Source organism: Ahaetulla prasina, chromosome 17, assembly GCF_028640845.1.
Source record: "Ahaetulla prasina isolate Xishuangbanna chromosome 17, ASM2864084v1, whole genome shotgun sequence".
NCBI classification, from domain to species: Eukaryota; Metazoa; Chordata; class Lepidosauria; order Squamata; family Colubridae; genus Ahaetulla; species Ahaetulla prasina.
This window is the reverse complement of record NC_080555.1, coordinates 7,678,930-7,694,693: the sequence shown is the minus strand read 5'-3', so window position 1 is coordinate 7,694,693 and position 15,764 is coordinate 7,678,930. Positions and strand designations below refer to the sequence as shown.

General features: G+C 47.4%; 2 protein-coding genes and 1 non-coding gene across 9 annotated transcripts in view; 2 read left to right on the top strand and 1 right to left on the bottom strand.

The window, feature by feature from the left end:
* Positions 1–7,152, top strand: part of SLC29A2 (solute carrier family 29 member 2) — a 29,162-nt gene extending 22,010 nt beyond the window's left edge. For all 7 annotated transcript variants that reach the window (XM_058160379.1, XM_058160377.1, XM_058160378.1 and 4 more), the window contains 5 exons: positions 1,981–2,150; positions 2,772–2,877; positions 4,253–4,338; positions 5,475–5,674; positions 6,659–7,152. In XM_058160379.1, coding sequence (XP_058016362.1) covers positions 1,981–2,150; positions 2,772–2,877; positions 4,253–4,338; positions 5,475–5,674; positions 6,659–6,770 — 674 coding nt within the window. In that variant the 3' untranslated portion in view covers positions 6,771–7,152. The remainder of the gene's footprint in view (positions 1–1,980; positions 2,151–2,771; positions 2,878–4,252; positions 4,339–5,474; positions 5,675–6,658) is intronic.
* A 5,007-nt stretch (positions 7,153–12,159) lies between these two features.
* Positions 12,160–12,241, bottom strand: TRNAS-GCU (transfer RNA serine (anticodon GCU)). Its single transcript has one exon. It is a non-coding gene; the product is annotated as a tRNA-Ser (tRNA).
* A 582-nt stretch (positions 12,242–12,823) lies between these two features.
* Positions 12,824–15,715, top strand: B4GAT1 (beta-1,4-glucuronyltransferase 1). Its single transcript, XM_058160210.1, has 2 exons — positions 12,824–13,918; positions 14,493–15,715. Exons 1-2 carry the CDS (start codon positions 12,857–12,859, stop codon positions 14,682–14,684), a joined length of 1,254 nt encoding a protein of 417 aa, XP_058016193.1. The 5' UTR covers positions 12,824–12,856; the 3' UTR covers positions 14,685–15,715.
* Positions 15,716–15,764: the final 49 nt, after the last annotated feature.

The following is a 15,764-nucleotide window of genomic DNA, read 5'->3' as shown; positions in this document are numbered from 1 at the left end:
CCTTAAGTGTCCCACTTAGCATTTGGAAATATTGGGCTCATTATTGGTCGTAAGTCGAGGACTACCTGCATACATTTTTTGAGCCTGATCTAAAAGCCTGCTATATTATTATTTCTGCATGGTAAAGCTAGAAAAAAAAAGAAAGAGGGGGATCGTTTCATATTTCTGCTTCCTTGTTGTGCAACCTGTTTGCAGAGCTTAACCTTTTGAAATAATCCAAACCTAAGGGGCGTTTTCTGCAGCATCAGGGGAAAAATATTAAGTGCACAGAGAACGAGTGTGAATCATCAGCCTGCTTGAAAATAAATTAAATTAGAATTGGGCCGTAGCCATTTTGGCATATGTCCTCCTCCCTAAATAACATTCCAGCAATCATCACCACTAGTCCGAACGGGTCAATTTTCCAGAATTATAAATAGGTTTTGGTGGGGTGAGAGCGGTGTAGATTTCACTTAAAGTTCGCGTTCAACTCACAACCTCCGTTGGGCGCAGAATTTCCTTGGCTAAGCAAAGCAGTTGCTAAGCGAGTCGCCTCCCATTTTATGACGGTCGTTAAGCAGACCAGTGCAGCTGGTAAGCGAATCACGGGGTCGTCGAACGAATGTGGCACAATACACACCCGACTTTGCTTGTCGGAAGGTCGAAAATGGCGATCACGTCCCCGTCGGACTCTGCGACCGTCGTAAATGTGAGTCGGTTGCCCAAACGGCTGGATTTTGATCGCGTGACCGCGGGGATGCCGCAATGGTTGTAAGTGTGAAAAACGGTCGTAAGTCACTTGTTGAAACGGTCGCTAAAGGAACTGTTGTAACTCGTGGCGTACCTGTCACGTATAAATTTCAGGTGCCAAGCACCTAGATCCGTGATGGCGAAGCTATGGCACGTGTCCCACAGGAGCCATATCGGTGGGCACACCAGCTCAGCTCCGGTGTGCGTATGCTCGCTGGCCAGCTGATTTTCGGCCCTTCTGAGTCCATCGGAAGTTTGGAAACACGCTGTTTCCGGCCTCCGGAGGGCTTCTGTGGAGGTTGGGGAAGGCCCGTTTTTCTCTAGAGGCTTTCTAGGAGCCTGGGGAGAGTGAAAATGACCTTCCCCGATCTCCCGGAGGCCAGAAATGGCCCGTTTGCCGACTTCTGGTGGGACTGGAAGGCCCGTTTTTTGTTCTCCCCAGGCTCCAGAGCCTTTCTAGGAGCCTGGGGAGGGTGAAAAACAGGCCTACCGTGCCCACTGTGCCATCGAGTGCCAAAAGCGGCGGAGCACAGGGGGGGGGTTGCGTGCATAAGCGGCGGGGCGCATAGAATTATGGGCGTGGGCACATACGCACACGACACCCCCACCCCCGCGCTGCCCCCAGTTTTGGCACGTGATGGCAAAAAGGTTAGCCCTCACTGACCTAGATTTTCACAGGGACGTTTTGATTGTTGTAAGTGTGAGGACCAGTCGTAAGTCGCGTTTTTCAGTGCCTTTGAACGGACGCTAAATGAATCGTTGTAAGTTGAGAACTGCCCATATTCCTATTTATGGAGCGTTTGTAAGCTGAAAAGTTATGGGATCTGAAGTCCACTCTCCCCAACAATGCTCCCCAATCCTTGGTTTCGCAGGGAGTCCTCGACTTATGACCACAATTGAACCCCCAATTTCTGTTGCTAAGCAAGATAGTTGTGAGTTTTGCCCCACTTTATGACCCTTCTTCCCACCGTTAAGTGAATCACTGCAGCTATTAAATTGGCAACATGGTGTTAAAGTGAATCTGCAATAAATAGGAGCCGGTTGCCAAGCGTCTGAATTTTGAGCCCATCACCAGAGGGAGGCCTCAATGGTCGTTAAGTGTGAAAAAACGGTCATAAGTCCCTTGTTTCAGTGTTGTTGCCACTTTGAACGGTCACTAAAGGAACTGCTGTAAGTCGAGGACTACGTGTAGATTAAAAAATTGCAACGTCGTTTGGTTTTGACGGGCGCCCTTGCTTTGTGTCTCTTCAGAAAACGGCTCCGCTCTTGTGGCAGACAGTTCCAAAGGAGGACCGCTCACCGTGAAGAACGGGAACGCCGTGATCGTGGAGAAGGATGGCTCAGCTTGCCCGCCAGAAATCATGAACGGGGGGAGTGGGGTGGTTGCCCCCAACCCCTCCCTTTTCAGTGTGCTCAAGAAGGTAAGACGCATTTGTTTTACCGATGGTTAGATAATACAGGGGACTCAGTGGCTAAGATGCTGAGCTTGTCGATCGAAAGGTCGGCAGTTCAGCGGTTCGAATCCCTCGTGCTGCTGCGTAACGGGGTGAGCTCCTGTTCCTTGTCCCAGATTCTGCCAACCTAGCAGTTCGAAAGCACGTAAAAAAAAAATTCCAGTAGAAAAAATAGGGACCACCTTTGGTGGGAAGGGAACAGCGTCCCGTGGGCCTTTGGCGTTGAGTCATGCCGGCCACATGACCACGGAGACGTCTTCGGACAGCGCTGGCTCTCCGGCTTTGAAACGGAGATGAGCACCGCCCCCTAGAATGGAATGGAATGAATGACTGCTACATTCACTTAACAACGGCCGCAGAATAAGTCAGAAAATTGGCATTGATCACATGGATGCCTTGACTTATGACCTTCATGATTTACGATGGATACTCCAGGATATTCACAATTCGAGGACTGCCTTTATAAATGGGACTCAGTTGGCTCTGGAATCATGCTCCATTTGATGCTGGTGGAAGGGAGACCACAGAGTGGTCCAGACAGCGAGTGTGGTTCGGTGTCATATTATGGATTCTGCTTTCCCATTTCAGATATGGCTACTGGCCCTCTCCATCGTTATGGACTTCTCCATTACCCTCTCGGTGTTTCCGGCTATTACCACGAGAATTGCCAGCTCCTCTCGGGACCAGTCTTGGCGTAAGTGATGGATCCTTTAATTACAGGGCAGGAAGGGGCAGGGGCTGGCTTGCATTGGCTGGAGCTGGGGCAGTGTTGTGTCTGTGCCCCCTGAGCCGGGCCCCCTGCCAGAAAGTGACTTGGAAAGTGAGGGGGAAGGGCCGTCAGGACTTACCTCGGGAGCACCGGCTTCCCTGGCTCAGCTCCAGGAGCCAGAAGCAGGCTAGGTGGAAGAGATAACGAGGCCTCCGTCCCCTGACTCTTTCCCCCACCAGGCCATGCCTCCAGACCCAGCTGATGGCAATCAGGCCTGGCTGGACCCTAGGTTTCGTAGGCAGGAGAGGGGGGAACAACAGAAGCACGGATGGGGCAGGCCTAGGAAGTGCTGAGTCATGGAGCCACACCCCACAGGATATAAAAGCAGCAAGGGCTGCTATGCCTCTTCGTAGCAGGCAAATCAACTGCTTAACTAGAGCTGAAGTACTGTTTGTTCCTGGATGACTCATTGGCATCAAGGGAGATAACAGAGTCACTTGGCAGACGCTCGCTAGTTTGCTGCCAGAGTTGATAGTGCCGGCTAATTAAGTCATCGCTCGGACAGAGGCGAAGGGGGACAGAACAGGCAGGGGCAAGAGGGGCCTTTGGGGAAAGGGATCCACTCCTCGACGCATCTCCAAGTTGAAGATCAGGTGGTGGGAAAGAGCCGCCCCCGAGCAGGTCCTCAGTGGTCTCTGAGCTTGGTGGTTTTCTTGCAGACGTTTCACGACCCAACTAGGTAACGTCATCAATGCTAGAAGGAAGTGGAGGAGGAAGGAAATGAGGAAGAATATTGGTTCTTGGTGCTTTCTGAGCTTGGTGGTTTTCTCGCAGACGTTTCATGACCCAACTAGGGAACATCATCAGTGCTGGAAGGGAGTGGGGTTTGTAGAGACGAAGAGGAGGAGAATAACTGAATAACAAAGTTGGAAGGGACCTTGGAGGTCTGCTAGTCGAACCCCCTGCTCAAACAGGAGACCCTATGCCCATTTCAGACCGATGGCTGTCCAATCTCTTCTTAAAAACCTCCGGTGTTGGAGCACCCCACAACTTCTGGAGGCAAGTCGTTCCACGGATGAATTGTTCTAACCGTCAGGATATTTCTCCTTACTCCGGCGTCCTTGGTGCTCTCTGAGCTGATAGACTTTTCATGACCCGACTGGATAACATCATCAGCGCCAGTAGGGAGTGGAGTTTGCCCTCTTTACATTCTAGTCAGTGTTGTTGAGGTCTTGGTGGATTCTTGGTTGGGCGGTTTCCTGAAAATTGTCTCTGTCTGGGACTCGGAGGGCTGAGTTAACTTAACTCAAGACACGGTCTAACTCTTCTGTGGGTCTCCCCCATCTCCTCCCCACCTCAGAGGATTTCTTCACTCCCGTTTGCTGCTTCCTTCTCTTCAACGTCATGGATTGGTTGGGCCGGAGTTCGACTTCCTACTTCCTCTGGGTGAGCAATTGGTAGTAGAAGTGGGATACATTCTCATCTACGCTGTTTCCCAGGGAGGTGGAAGACCAGACGTGGTCTTGAATGGATCCGGGTGAGGGGTGAGGAGATCAAGGGCGGGCCTACAGGTATTCCTTGACTTACAACCATCTGTTTAGTGACCTAAGTTACAACGGCACTGAAGCAAGGGACTTAGGACCTTTTTTCACACTTTTATGACTCCTGCTTGGAAACTGACTCATATTTATGACTGTTGCAGTGTCCCAGGGTCAGGAAAGGTCACCTTTGGTGACCTTCTGACCAGCAGTCAGTGGGGAAGCCACAGCTGCAGTGATTCTTTTAACGGCTGTGGCAAGAAAGGTCATAAAACGGGGCAAAACTCTCTTAACAACTGCCTCGCGTAGCGGCAGAAATTTGAGGGTCAATTTTTGTAAGCTCCCTTCCTGTTTAGAGTTAAGGGGATAGGAAATAAAAGTTTGGTCTACTGGTGGAGGCACCAGGCTAGCAACTAGGGGATGGTGAATTCTAGTCCCACCTCAGCTACGAAAGCCAACTGGGTGATTTTGAGCCAAACACTAGGAGACGGTGAATTCTAGTCCCACCTTATGGAGGAAAGTTGTCTGGGTGACTTTGGGCCATTCACCAGGAGACCGGGAGTTCTAGTCCCGTCTCACCTACGAAAGCCAACTGGGTGATTTTGGGCCAAACACTAGGAGACGGTGAATTCTAGTCCCACCTTAGGCAGGAAAATCAGCTGGGTTATTTGGGGCCAATCACCAGGAGACGGTGAATTCTAGTCCCGCCTCAGCTACGAAAGCCAACTGGGTGACTTTGGGCCAATCGCCAGGAGACGGTGAGTTCTAGTCCCTCCTTAGGCATAAAAAACAGCTGGATGACAATGGGCCAGTCCCTCTTTCCCAGCCCAACCCACTTCACAGGGTTGTTGTTGTTGGGGGGGGCGGTAAAATAGGAGGATACATTTTGTCGGATACATTTTGTCGGATACATTTTGTCGGATACATTTGCCGTCGTCCTGAGTTTATTCGTAAAAGAAGAATAAAGGCGGGGGACAAATAAATAAATAAATACCGTGTTTTATGTACAATCTCTGTCGAAACGTGGGGTTTTTCTCTCGCCAGCCGCAGAAGCACCTTCGGCTCCTTCCCGCCGCAGTGGGCCTGCGAGTTTTCCTCGTCCCCATGTTCCTTTTCTGCAACATCCCGGGACAGAGCAAGTGGCCTGTGCTTTTCCAGCACGACGCCTGGTTTGTGGTCCTGATGGTGGTTTTTTCTCTCTCCAACGGCTACTTCGTCTCCCTCACCATGTGCCTGGCTCCCAAGTGAGTAGGATCGCTCCTCCAAAAGGAGGAGGAGGATGGGCTTTGAGGTCCTAAGGGCAACCGATGGGATATAAAAGGAAGCTTTAAAAAAAAAAAAAAAGAAGTCCAACCTAGAACTGAGGAGAAATTTCCTGACAGTGAGAACTATTAGCCAGTGGAACTGCTCGCCACTAGAAGTTGTGAGCGCTCCGTCACTGGAAGGTTTTTAAGAAGAGATTGGACAGCCATTGGTCTGGAATCATTCGGGAGCAGCGTTTTTTTTCTCCACCTTGGCAGTTTTCCAGATGGGTGGACGTCGGCTCCTAGAATTTCCCAACCAACAATCGCTGGCTGGGGAATTCTGGGAGTTGAAAGTCCACCCATCTGGAAAGCTGCCAAGGTTGAGAAACGCTGGTATAGGGTCTCCTGCTTGAGCAGGGGGGTGGACTAGAAGACCTCTAAGGTCCCTTCCGGTCCTATGATCCTATAAGTTGGAGGGAGGGAAGGAAGGAAGAAAAAGGGAGGGAGTAAAGAAGGAAGGAAAAGATAAATAGAAGGAGGAAAAATGGAGGGAGGGACGAAATGATAGTAGGAAGAAAAAGATGGAGGGAAGGAAGGAAAAGAGAGAAGGAAGAAAAAGGGAGGGAGGGAAGGAAGAAAAAGGGAGTGAATAAAGAAGGAAGGAAAAGTTAGAGAAGGAGAAAAAAATGGAGGGAGGGAGGAAAAGATAGAAGGAAGGAAAAGGAAGGAAGGAAAAGTTGGAGGGAGTGAAGGAAAAAGGGAGGCAGCAAAGGAAGGAAAAGATAGAGAAGGAGGAAAAAGGGAGGGAGGGAAGAAAAGATAGTAGGAAGAAAAAGAAGGAAGGAAAAGATAGAGAAGGAGGAAAAATGGAAAGAGGGAAGGAAGAAAAAGGGAGGGAGTGAGTAAAGAAGGAAGGAAAAGAGAAGAAAGGAAGGAAAAGGACTTCTGCGACCTTCAAGTTTGGACATTAATTCTCTCCTCCAGGCAGGTCCAGCCCGAAGAGAGCGAGCTGGCGGGAGCCATTATGACATTTTTCCTGGCATTGGGACTGTCCTGTGGGGCAGCCCTTTCCTTCCTCCTCAAGTTGCTCCTTTGATGCCCTCACTCCCTTCTGCCACTCCGACACCTGGCAACAGCATAAAGGTTGCGAAGATTTTTTTCCTCCGTGTCTCTTGAAGGCTTCGAGGGCGACTTTCCTCCGAGCCTCCTCCACGTGGCAGCTACGAAACCTCCCTTCGTGATGAGGAAGGATCGGATTGATTATTGGGCCATAACCCTTCCTCCAAGGTTCTTCTCCTCCCCCACTTCTTTAATATATAAATATATTATATATATATAAATATATATATATAGATATATTTGTTTTCTGAGGTTTTTGCGGGGGTTTGTATGTAGGTTTTTGGTCATTCGAGTTTTCTCCCGCGTAAAATTGGAAGTGTCTTGGCGACGTTTCGACGAAGTCTCATTCGTCATCTTCAGGCTGGTGTTTTCAGCACAAAGCTGAAAACACCAGCCTGAAGATGACGAATGAGACTTCGTCGAAACGTCACCAAGACACTTCCAATTTTACGCGGGAGAAAACCCGAATAACCAAAGACCTACATATATATATATATATATAATGAAGGCAACAACATTCTGCTTGGCCCCATATTTTTCTCCAGACATCTGAATGTATTGGGGAATGGAACATTCTGGATTTTTGCAGCTGGCAAAAAAGTCTTGCAAACTTTTGAGGCCCCGCTCTCTCAGGTGATGGAAAAAGTGTGTATTTTCCTCTGCTCTGTTTTTATTATTATTATTATTATTATTATTATTCAGCGCTTACTTTGTGACGCACAACGGCTCTCGACTTGGTTGAATACCATGGCCTGAGGGCAAAAAGGAAGAGAGGAAAAAAATACTTTTGGATGGTTCTCGTTTCCTCCCTTGTTTTGGGTCGTTTTTTGGCACCCTGGGAACGTATTGCCAAACCTACAGGACTAGTAACTTGGATGACAAAAAGGGACCGAGTTGGGGTGGTGGTGTGGGGAGAGAAAAAACCCCCACCTCTCAACTTTTCCAGGAAGGAAGGGAAGAATTATCGTATTTTTCGGATTATAAAACCGGTGGTGAAATCCAAATTTTTTTTACTACCGGTTCTGTGGGTGTGGCTTAGTGTGCGTGGCAGGGGAAGGATATTGCAAAATCTCACCCCGCTCCTGGGGGAAGTATACTGCAAAATCCCCATTCCCACCCCACTCCTGGGGGAAGGATTCTGCAAAATCCCCATTCCCACCTCACTCCTGGGGGAAGGATACTGCAAAATCTCCATTCTCACCCTACTCTGGGGCCAGCCAGAGGTGGTATTTGCTGGTTCTCTGAACTGCTCAAAATCTCCGCTACCAGTTCTCCCGAACCTGCTGGAGACGCACAGGACTATAAATTTACAGAAGGAAAACAAGAAATAAATAGTTTTTGGCCTCCGCGCATCAGGTTTTCGCCCTCCCCGGCTCCCGGAAGCACTCCGCAGTGCTCCACACAGCCTGTTTTTGGCCTGCAGAGTGCTTCTGGGGTCCGGGGAGGGGGAAACGCGACGGATGGAGGGTTCGGGAGGCCAAAAACGCCTGTATTCGGTCTATAAGATGCACCTTAAACTTTCACCCACTTATAGGAGGAATAAAGGTGTGTCTTTATAGTCCGAAAAATATGGGTAATTGTGATGACTCCTTAAATTTGTCTCGGATTGCTGGAGATCCGGAAGAGATTAGATAATTCGGGGCAGAGCTAATTCTGCAGGCATCGTTTCTCCCTACATTGCAGACCGGGGCTGAAACAAGTTTGAAAAAGAGTTGGGGGGAAAAAAAATTCCTAGGTGAACCGAAAACGAAGAACGAGGCCCCAAAATAAGTTGGATAAAAAACAGGGCTGGTTCTGGGATATAATTTTTGGGGTTCAGGCAAGGGCTGTGCAGCTTTTGGGTAGCAACTGGTCCGATTTCGTTTGGCGCTTGAATCAAAATAGAATGCAGATTGTGTCCACAAATCTGCACGGAAACAGAAAACTGGTTAATCTGAATTGGGAAAGGAACTACGGAGTAGCTCCGGTTACTCGGTCTCTACCTCTCATTCGCTTCCGCTTATTAGCTGCTTTTGTCAATTAAAGCTGTTTTTTTCTGGGTGCGTGTGAGAAAAACATCCCTATATAGCCATACTGTTATTTGGGTTTTAAACCCAATTCTGGGACTTCAACTCCCAGAATTCTCCGTGTTGGCCGAGGCATTCTGGGAGTTGAAGTCCACAGGTCTTAAAAGTTGCAAGATTGGACAGATCCTGGTTTAAATGATAATTTCCTTTATATTGCCTAAATCCTGCCCTAGTAAGCAGTTCGTGGGTAAGTTTAGATCAATCTTAGTCTAAGTCCTTGTCTTTTAGATGTGTGGGAACGGCAGTTCCCAGAATCCCCTTGTCCTTAGGCAGATTGGCTAAGAATTCTGGGAAGTGCCATCCCAAACATGACCGGAAAGGATCCCTTAAGAGGAGCCAGTAGATTCCTTCATAGGGATGCTGGTGAGACCAAGGTTTGGGATCTTGGAGGACTTCCTGATTTAGAACCCTACAACCTCCTTTATCGTCTTCGTCGTGATATTAAGTGTATCCTAATTTCTATTGTGGCTTAATGATGGTTGGATGGCTCCACCAAGATGGCGAAAATCGCAAACAGGGACGTGACCGTTGTCTTTTCCCCGTTTTGAACAGATCTAGTAAGTGAGCCAGTTTAAATCGGGACAAAAACTTCAAAGCGCGTGTTCTGTTGTTTTCAAAAGGGAAATCTTCCTTGCGTGTACAATATATCGATTTTTTAAAATATATATATATATATATATATATATGTTATTTTGTTGTTGCTTCAAGCGGAGATGGGAAACGTGCTAATAAATTTTTTTAAAAAAAAAAACACAAGGTGTCTGTTTTTATTAAATTAACACCCCAGACAAATGAGGGTGAAGCTTCTCCAATTGCAAAGAGATTTAAAGAGATCATCCCGAAACGAGAACGGTTTGTCGAAATTGGTCTCGTGGTTGGCAGCGTCTCTCAGAAAGCCCGCAGAAACCAGTTCCCGTACAGCTGAAAAATTGCAGAAAGAACAAGGTGTGCCACGAGCACAAGCAGGATGTTGTGCAAACTTGGAAAACTGGGTTATGTAAAAGTCGTGGTAAACCGTGGATTTCTGAATAGAATCATTGTCTTCCTCAACTTTGTACGTCAATTGGGAGGGGTTTTTTTTTCCCCCAGCAAAGAAAATGCTTTAAAATAATTTCCCTGCTCCAGTTGCGAGGCCTTTAAAAGATTCCTCCGAAACTGACCGATCAACAAGATATGGATGGTTTGTTTTGAAGATTAAGAATGTAGTTCGATGAAATCTTTACCTGTGTTCTCGGCATGTAAAGGCTTGTAAATCTCCTTTTAAGGAGATTAAAGACGCTACCAGCATTGGAATACGTGCTGGTATCTATTTAGTTATCCTATGGTTATCGCTAAGTGTTGTATCTTATGATTTAAAATGAATGTATTTTTATAATGATTACGATCATGATTTATCACTTGTAGCTTTTATGTATACTAAGAGCTTATGCACCAAAGACCAAATTCCTTGTGTGTCCAATCACACTTGGCCAATAAAGAATTCTATTCTATAAAGAATTCTATTCTATTTTCTACTCTTCATTCTATTCTAATTCTATTCTCTCTATTCTCTATTCTATTTTATTCTATTTTCTACTCCTATTTATTCTATTCTCTCTATTCTATTTTTTATTCTATTTTCTATTCTATTTTCTACTATTCAGTCTATTCTAATTCTATTTATTCAATTCTATTCTCTAGTCTATTCTATTCTATTCTGTTCTATTCTATTCTATTCATCCTGCTTAGCAATGGAAATTACAGCCGTAAGTCAAAGAATACAGGTAGCCCTCGACTTAAAACTGTAATTGCGACCTGAACTTCCGTTGCTAAGTGAGGCGGTTGTTAAGTGAGTCACATTCAATTTCATGGCCTTTTTTTTTTTTGCAATTGTTTTTATTTATTTATGAAATCGATTTGCCGCCCATCTCCGCCCGAGGTGAAGTGAATCTCATGGTGGCTAAGCGAATCTAGCTTCCCTCCGTTGACTCTGGTTGCCCGAAACCGGTTAGGAAAGTTGCAAATGATGACCTGCAACGAATCATAAATACTTGGAGGAGGCCATGATGGTCTTTAAGTGCAAGGGCTTAAGTGCAAGTCACTTTTTCAGGGCTGTTGTATCTTTGGATAGTCCCTAAACAACCCGTTGTAAATCAAGGACTATCTGGATTGTCCCATGGAAGTTTTCAAGATCCTAACAGTGCAATTCAGTGGCAGTTCAACATTTGACCGCTGAATTATCCTGCATTTGGAGTTTATGCAATCCGGTGCATTGGAAGTTATCCAAGCGAGTTATGAAAATTTGCAGAACCAAAAACGCCCACGTTTTGCTGGCTTTTCCCAACAAACAGTGGTGAAAATTGTGGAAAACCTTTTGGGAAAAGTGTATTTTCTAAAACTAGCTAATAACACCACTTTTTGTTTTGGAGTAGTACCATAAAATGATACATCGATGAAAGATAATTGAATCAAGAATGTAATGCAACGACTTTTATGAAGGATTTGCTGTTAGAGGAGCAGTTAACAGTAATAAAGAAGAAAAGTGAAACACGTAGAAAAAAACGAGATATATAAAAATGATCCCCGTGTCAGTTAATACTCAATTGAGTAACCTTTAGCATGACGGCCTTACAACGTCTTCCCGTGGAGTGAACCAAATCTTAGTTCTGAAGCTGTTCTAACGTAAAACCAAGATCGAAGGATGGCTTCTATTAACTGGTTTTTTTATTGCTGGGTCGCTTCTGACTAACCAGTTTCTTTAGTCGGCTCCCTAGATTTTCAATTGGGTGAAAGTCTGGGCTATTCCCAGGCATTTCCATTCCAGCAGTGGAATAGGATGATCTTGAAACACCCCTTCAAAAAAGTGGTGTTATTAGCCATCAATCCTCAAAAATACACTTTTCCCAAAAGGTTTCCACAATTTTGGCCACTACTGTAAGTTTTCTGGAATTGGGGTGGGGGGATTTGTCCTGCAGCAGCCGAGACCCCCACTCCAGCTTTCCACATCTGGTGCTTGTAAAAGGGCTCCACTTCCTGTTGGGGATGATGTGGGTGGGTTTTTTTTTTTTGCAGATCCCAGTGCGCCTGCTGGAGGATTTATACAATGCAGAGCCCCTCCTAAAACAGCATCTCCCTATCCATCTTGGGGTGGAGAGCCAGGAATGCACCCCAAAAGAGATCAAATTCCTTCCCTTGGAGGAAGATCCTTGCGAAGGATGGGCGTTTCCCCCCCCCTTTGCTTTTAAACCTCCTTTTCTTGGGGTTGCAAAGCAGAATTATTAGTCACTTTTTGGGGAGAGGGTGGAGCATCCAAAACGGTAGCGACGAGGGTGGGATTCGAACCCACGCGTGCAGAGCACAATGGATTAGCAGTCCATCGCCTTAACCACTCGGCCACCTCGTCTCACGGAAGAGGGTTGTTTCTGCACCTAGTCTATGCTTGCTTGCTTGCTGGCTGGCTTTGCAAACCGGGACGACCCTTTTGCAAAATTAAAATAAAATAAAAATATCGGGGGAGAATTGCTCCTGCTTTTGATCCTTGCAATCCTCCCGTTGCGAAACCCTCTCCCGCCTCCCCTCCCCAATGCAACCCCCCCAAGCCCCCCTCCCACCCCGGTCAGGAAAGCCCACCCACTCCCTCCCACGCGCGCAAAGACCACCCACTCCCTCCCACGCGCGCCAAAGGCAACGGCGAGCCTGCGGGCGCTGCAAAAAAGCGAAAAGGGGCGAGAGGGGCTGGAGGTTTTTTGGGGAGGCGGGGGGGGGGCTTTTTGTGTTTGCACTGCTTCCTCCTGCTGACCAGGGGGCGCTGGAGGGAGCCTCCTGGAGAGCAAGCCCCCCCCCCACACGCCTCCTTCTCCCCCCCTCCCCACTTTCGATTTGCAGCCTGGCGCCGGGAAGTATTGTGCAACGTTTGCTCGCGCGCCGTTTTGCAAGGAGGGAAAGGGCGCCACGGGGAGAGCCAATGGGCCAAGCTTGAGGCTTGGTCTTGCTTGCTTTCCCCTTTTCGCCCCCACCCATGACCTGCTCCTGTTTCCAGGCGCTCATCCTGGCGCTGGGGCTGGTGGCCGGCTTGCAATTGCTTTATTTGGCTCTGCTCTCCGGGTGGCATGGACAGGAACAGCGGTATCGCTACGCCCAGCTTTTCCAGACGCGCCACGCCATGCCAAGCCACGGGCACAAGCAGAGGCTCAAGCCGGTGCTGGCTAGTGGAGGCACCCTGGATGCCAGTGGGCAGTACCGCGTCTACCGGGACATGCTGCGGGCCTCTTGGGATGGACAGGACCGGCAGGACGTGGTACTGGTCACCCACACCAGCTTGGGCAACCTGCATCACGCTCAGCAGCTGGTGGAGCGCTGGCACGGGCCAGTCTCGGTGGCCCTCTTTGCGCCGGGCTCTGACGAGGTGCGCCAGGCCACGGCGATGGTCTACGCCTTAGCCATCCTGTGTGCCCCTCTCCAGCAGTGGCTTCGGCTGCATCTGGTGTGTCCTGCCAACCAGATGGCTTCCTTCCCTGAGCAGGAGCAGGATAAGGGGGAATTTGCCCGCCTCCAGTCCTGTGGCGATGTTTTCGCCAAGCTGGCACAGCTAGGGGCGGGCCGGCGTAACTATGCCATGGACGTTGCCAATGCTTCATATCCCAACAACTTGCTGCGCAACGTAGCCAGGGAGGCAGCCGGTGGGCACTGGGCGCTGGTGGTCGACATGGATATGGTGCCCAGCGAGGGTCTGCGAGAAGACTTCCTGGCCTTGCCTAAAACCAGCGACGAGGGGACGCCGTGGGTGTTTGTGGTGCCGGCCTTTGAGATCCGCCACACGCGCCGGATTCCGGCCAGCAAGGCGGAGCTGGTGCAGCTGTATCAAGTGGGGGAGATCCGACCGTTTTATGAGGAGCTGTGCCCCCGGTGCCAAGCTCCCACGAACTTTTCCCACTGGTTGAACCTTCCCGCGGGGGGCTCCCTGCGTGTGGCCTACGAGGTGGCCTGGCGAGACCCTTGGGAGCCCTTCTATGTGGGGGCTACCTCAGTGCCTCCGTATGATGAACGTTTCAAGCAGTACGGCTTTAACCGGATCAGTCAGGTAACCAAGCCAGGGGAAAGATCAGAAAACTGGCAAAATCGTATGGTTATTGTTATTGGTTTGGTGTGTAAGGCCTATCATCCATCTCTCCCTCCCACTCTCCCCTCCCTCCCTCCATCTCTCTCTCTCTCTCTCTCTCTCTCATCTGTCTGTCTGTCTATCTATTTATCTATCTATCATCTGTCTATCATCTATCTATCATCTATCTGTCTATCATATCTATCATCTGTCTATCATCTATCTATCATCTATCTGTCTATCATATCTATCATCTGTCTATCATCTATCTATCTATTTATCAATCATCTGTCTATATCATCTATATCTATCATCTATCATCTGTCTGTCTATTTATCTATATCTATCTCGGTCTACGTCTACATCCATCTATCTATCTATCTATCTATCTATCTATCTATCTATCTATCTATCTATCTATCTATCTATCTATCTATCATCTACTGGTATCAATCATCTATATCTGTTTTTATGCTGTCTATCTCCCTTACAAGGTGACTGTAGTGATACTAGCGACACACACATTCATTAACCTCGTCTTCATTTTTTCTGGCAGGCCTGCGAACTCCACATTGCCGGCTACCGGTTTGCAGTGCTCAGCAATGCCTTTTTGGTTCACAAGGGATTCAAGGTGGCGGGCGAGTTCCACGCACAAAAGGATGCTGAAAATCAGCGCAACAAGCTCCTTTTTCGACAATTCAAGCAGGAGCTGAAGAGCAAATACCCGGAATCGCCACGGAGGTGTTGAAATACTTAAATTCAGCTACTTTGGACTTGTAGCGGAGCTACAAATAGGATGAGAAGAAACTCTACATGCAGTATAATTTGTACGAATAAGCTGTCATTGGTTTCATTGCTGCACGGCATTAGTCAGTTTCTGACTGTCATTTTGTACTACAGGCTGACAGAGTTAGGTCCAAGATTATGAAATGATGTTGTGAGAACATGGGAAAGAGCATTTACTTTTGAACTCTTGAGACATGAAATAGTAGACCATTGTGCAGTGAGATTCTTCCATTTTGTGCCTGTCCTTCCGTCTACAACTGTTCACCTCAGTGTCTTGTTCTGCACAATGAGACGGATTGCATAGGTCCTGGAACAGAAGTGCTTAATTTATTCCTGTACTTTAAAATAACAAACCACCTGTTCATTAAAGTGAATAATTTCAAATTTGGGTTGCTTTGGTCCTGTTCGTTTGCTACCAATCCATATTTAGAAATGTTCCAGTTAATCGTTTTAGAACTGGGTTATGTCCTTGTTTATGATCGGTTCGTGCAGTCTTCTTGCATAAGGGATTGTTACGGCTTGTGGCACAGTGAGCCAGAGGTTTAAGACTGGATTTGACATTTTTTTGTCCACTTATCAAGTCCTACCCAAGGACTCGAGATAGGCAAATGTGGATGTGCGGGGCTGTTAAAGGTATTATCAAAGGATGTAAGCTTTTCCAGGTAAGACTGCCTTTTGCAATTGACTGATGAGGATTTTGTCAATGCCAATGATGTTCAGATGGTACCCCAAATATTTTGAGATACTGGTCCTGTCATTGTTTTTTTTTGCCACAGTCATTCTACTTCTATTTGCAGGTCTTCGTTTGTTGATTATCTCCAGTTCTTCTTTTCTGCTTTCTCCAGATATTGCAGTGTTCAACCAAACTTTTTTTTTTATGTTTCTTATCAATTCATTGCATAGTCAGCTAGATAATTATACTTGGCATTTTTAATCTACCCATTGAGTCCTTCCCAAAGGCCTGGGATAGGCAGATATTGTTGTTTAATAATATATAAAGGATGTAAGCTGTTCTGAGTAAAGCAATTGACTGATCATGAAT

Bases quoted from the DNA above. Each gene is read 5' to 3' on its own strand.
- B4GAT1 (XM_058160210.1), top strand. From the start codon at position 12,857: ATGACCTGCTCCTGTTTCCAGGCGCTCATCCTGGCGCTGGGGCTGGTG. The intron at 13,919-14,492 runs GTAACCAAGCCA...TTTTTCTGGCAG, and splicing joins GCTTTAACCGGATCAGTCAG to GCCTGCGAACTCCACATTGC.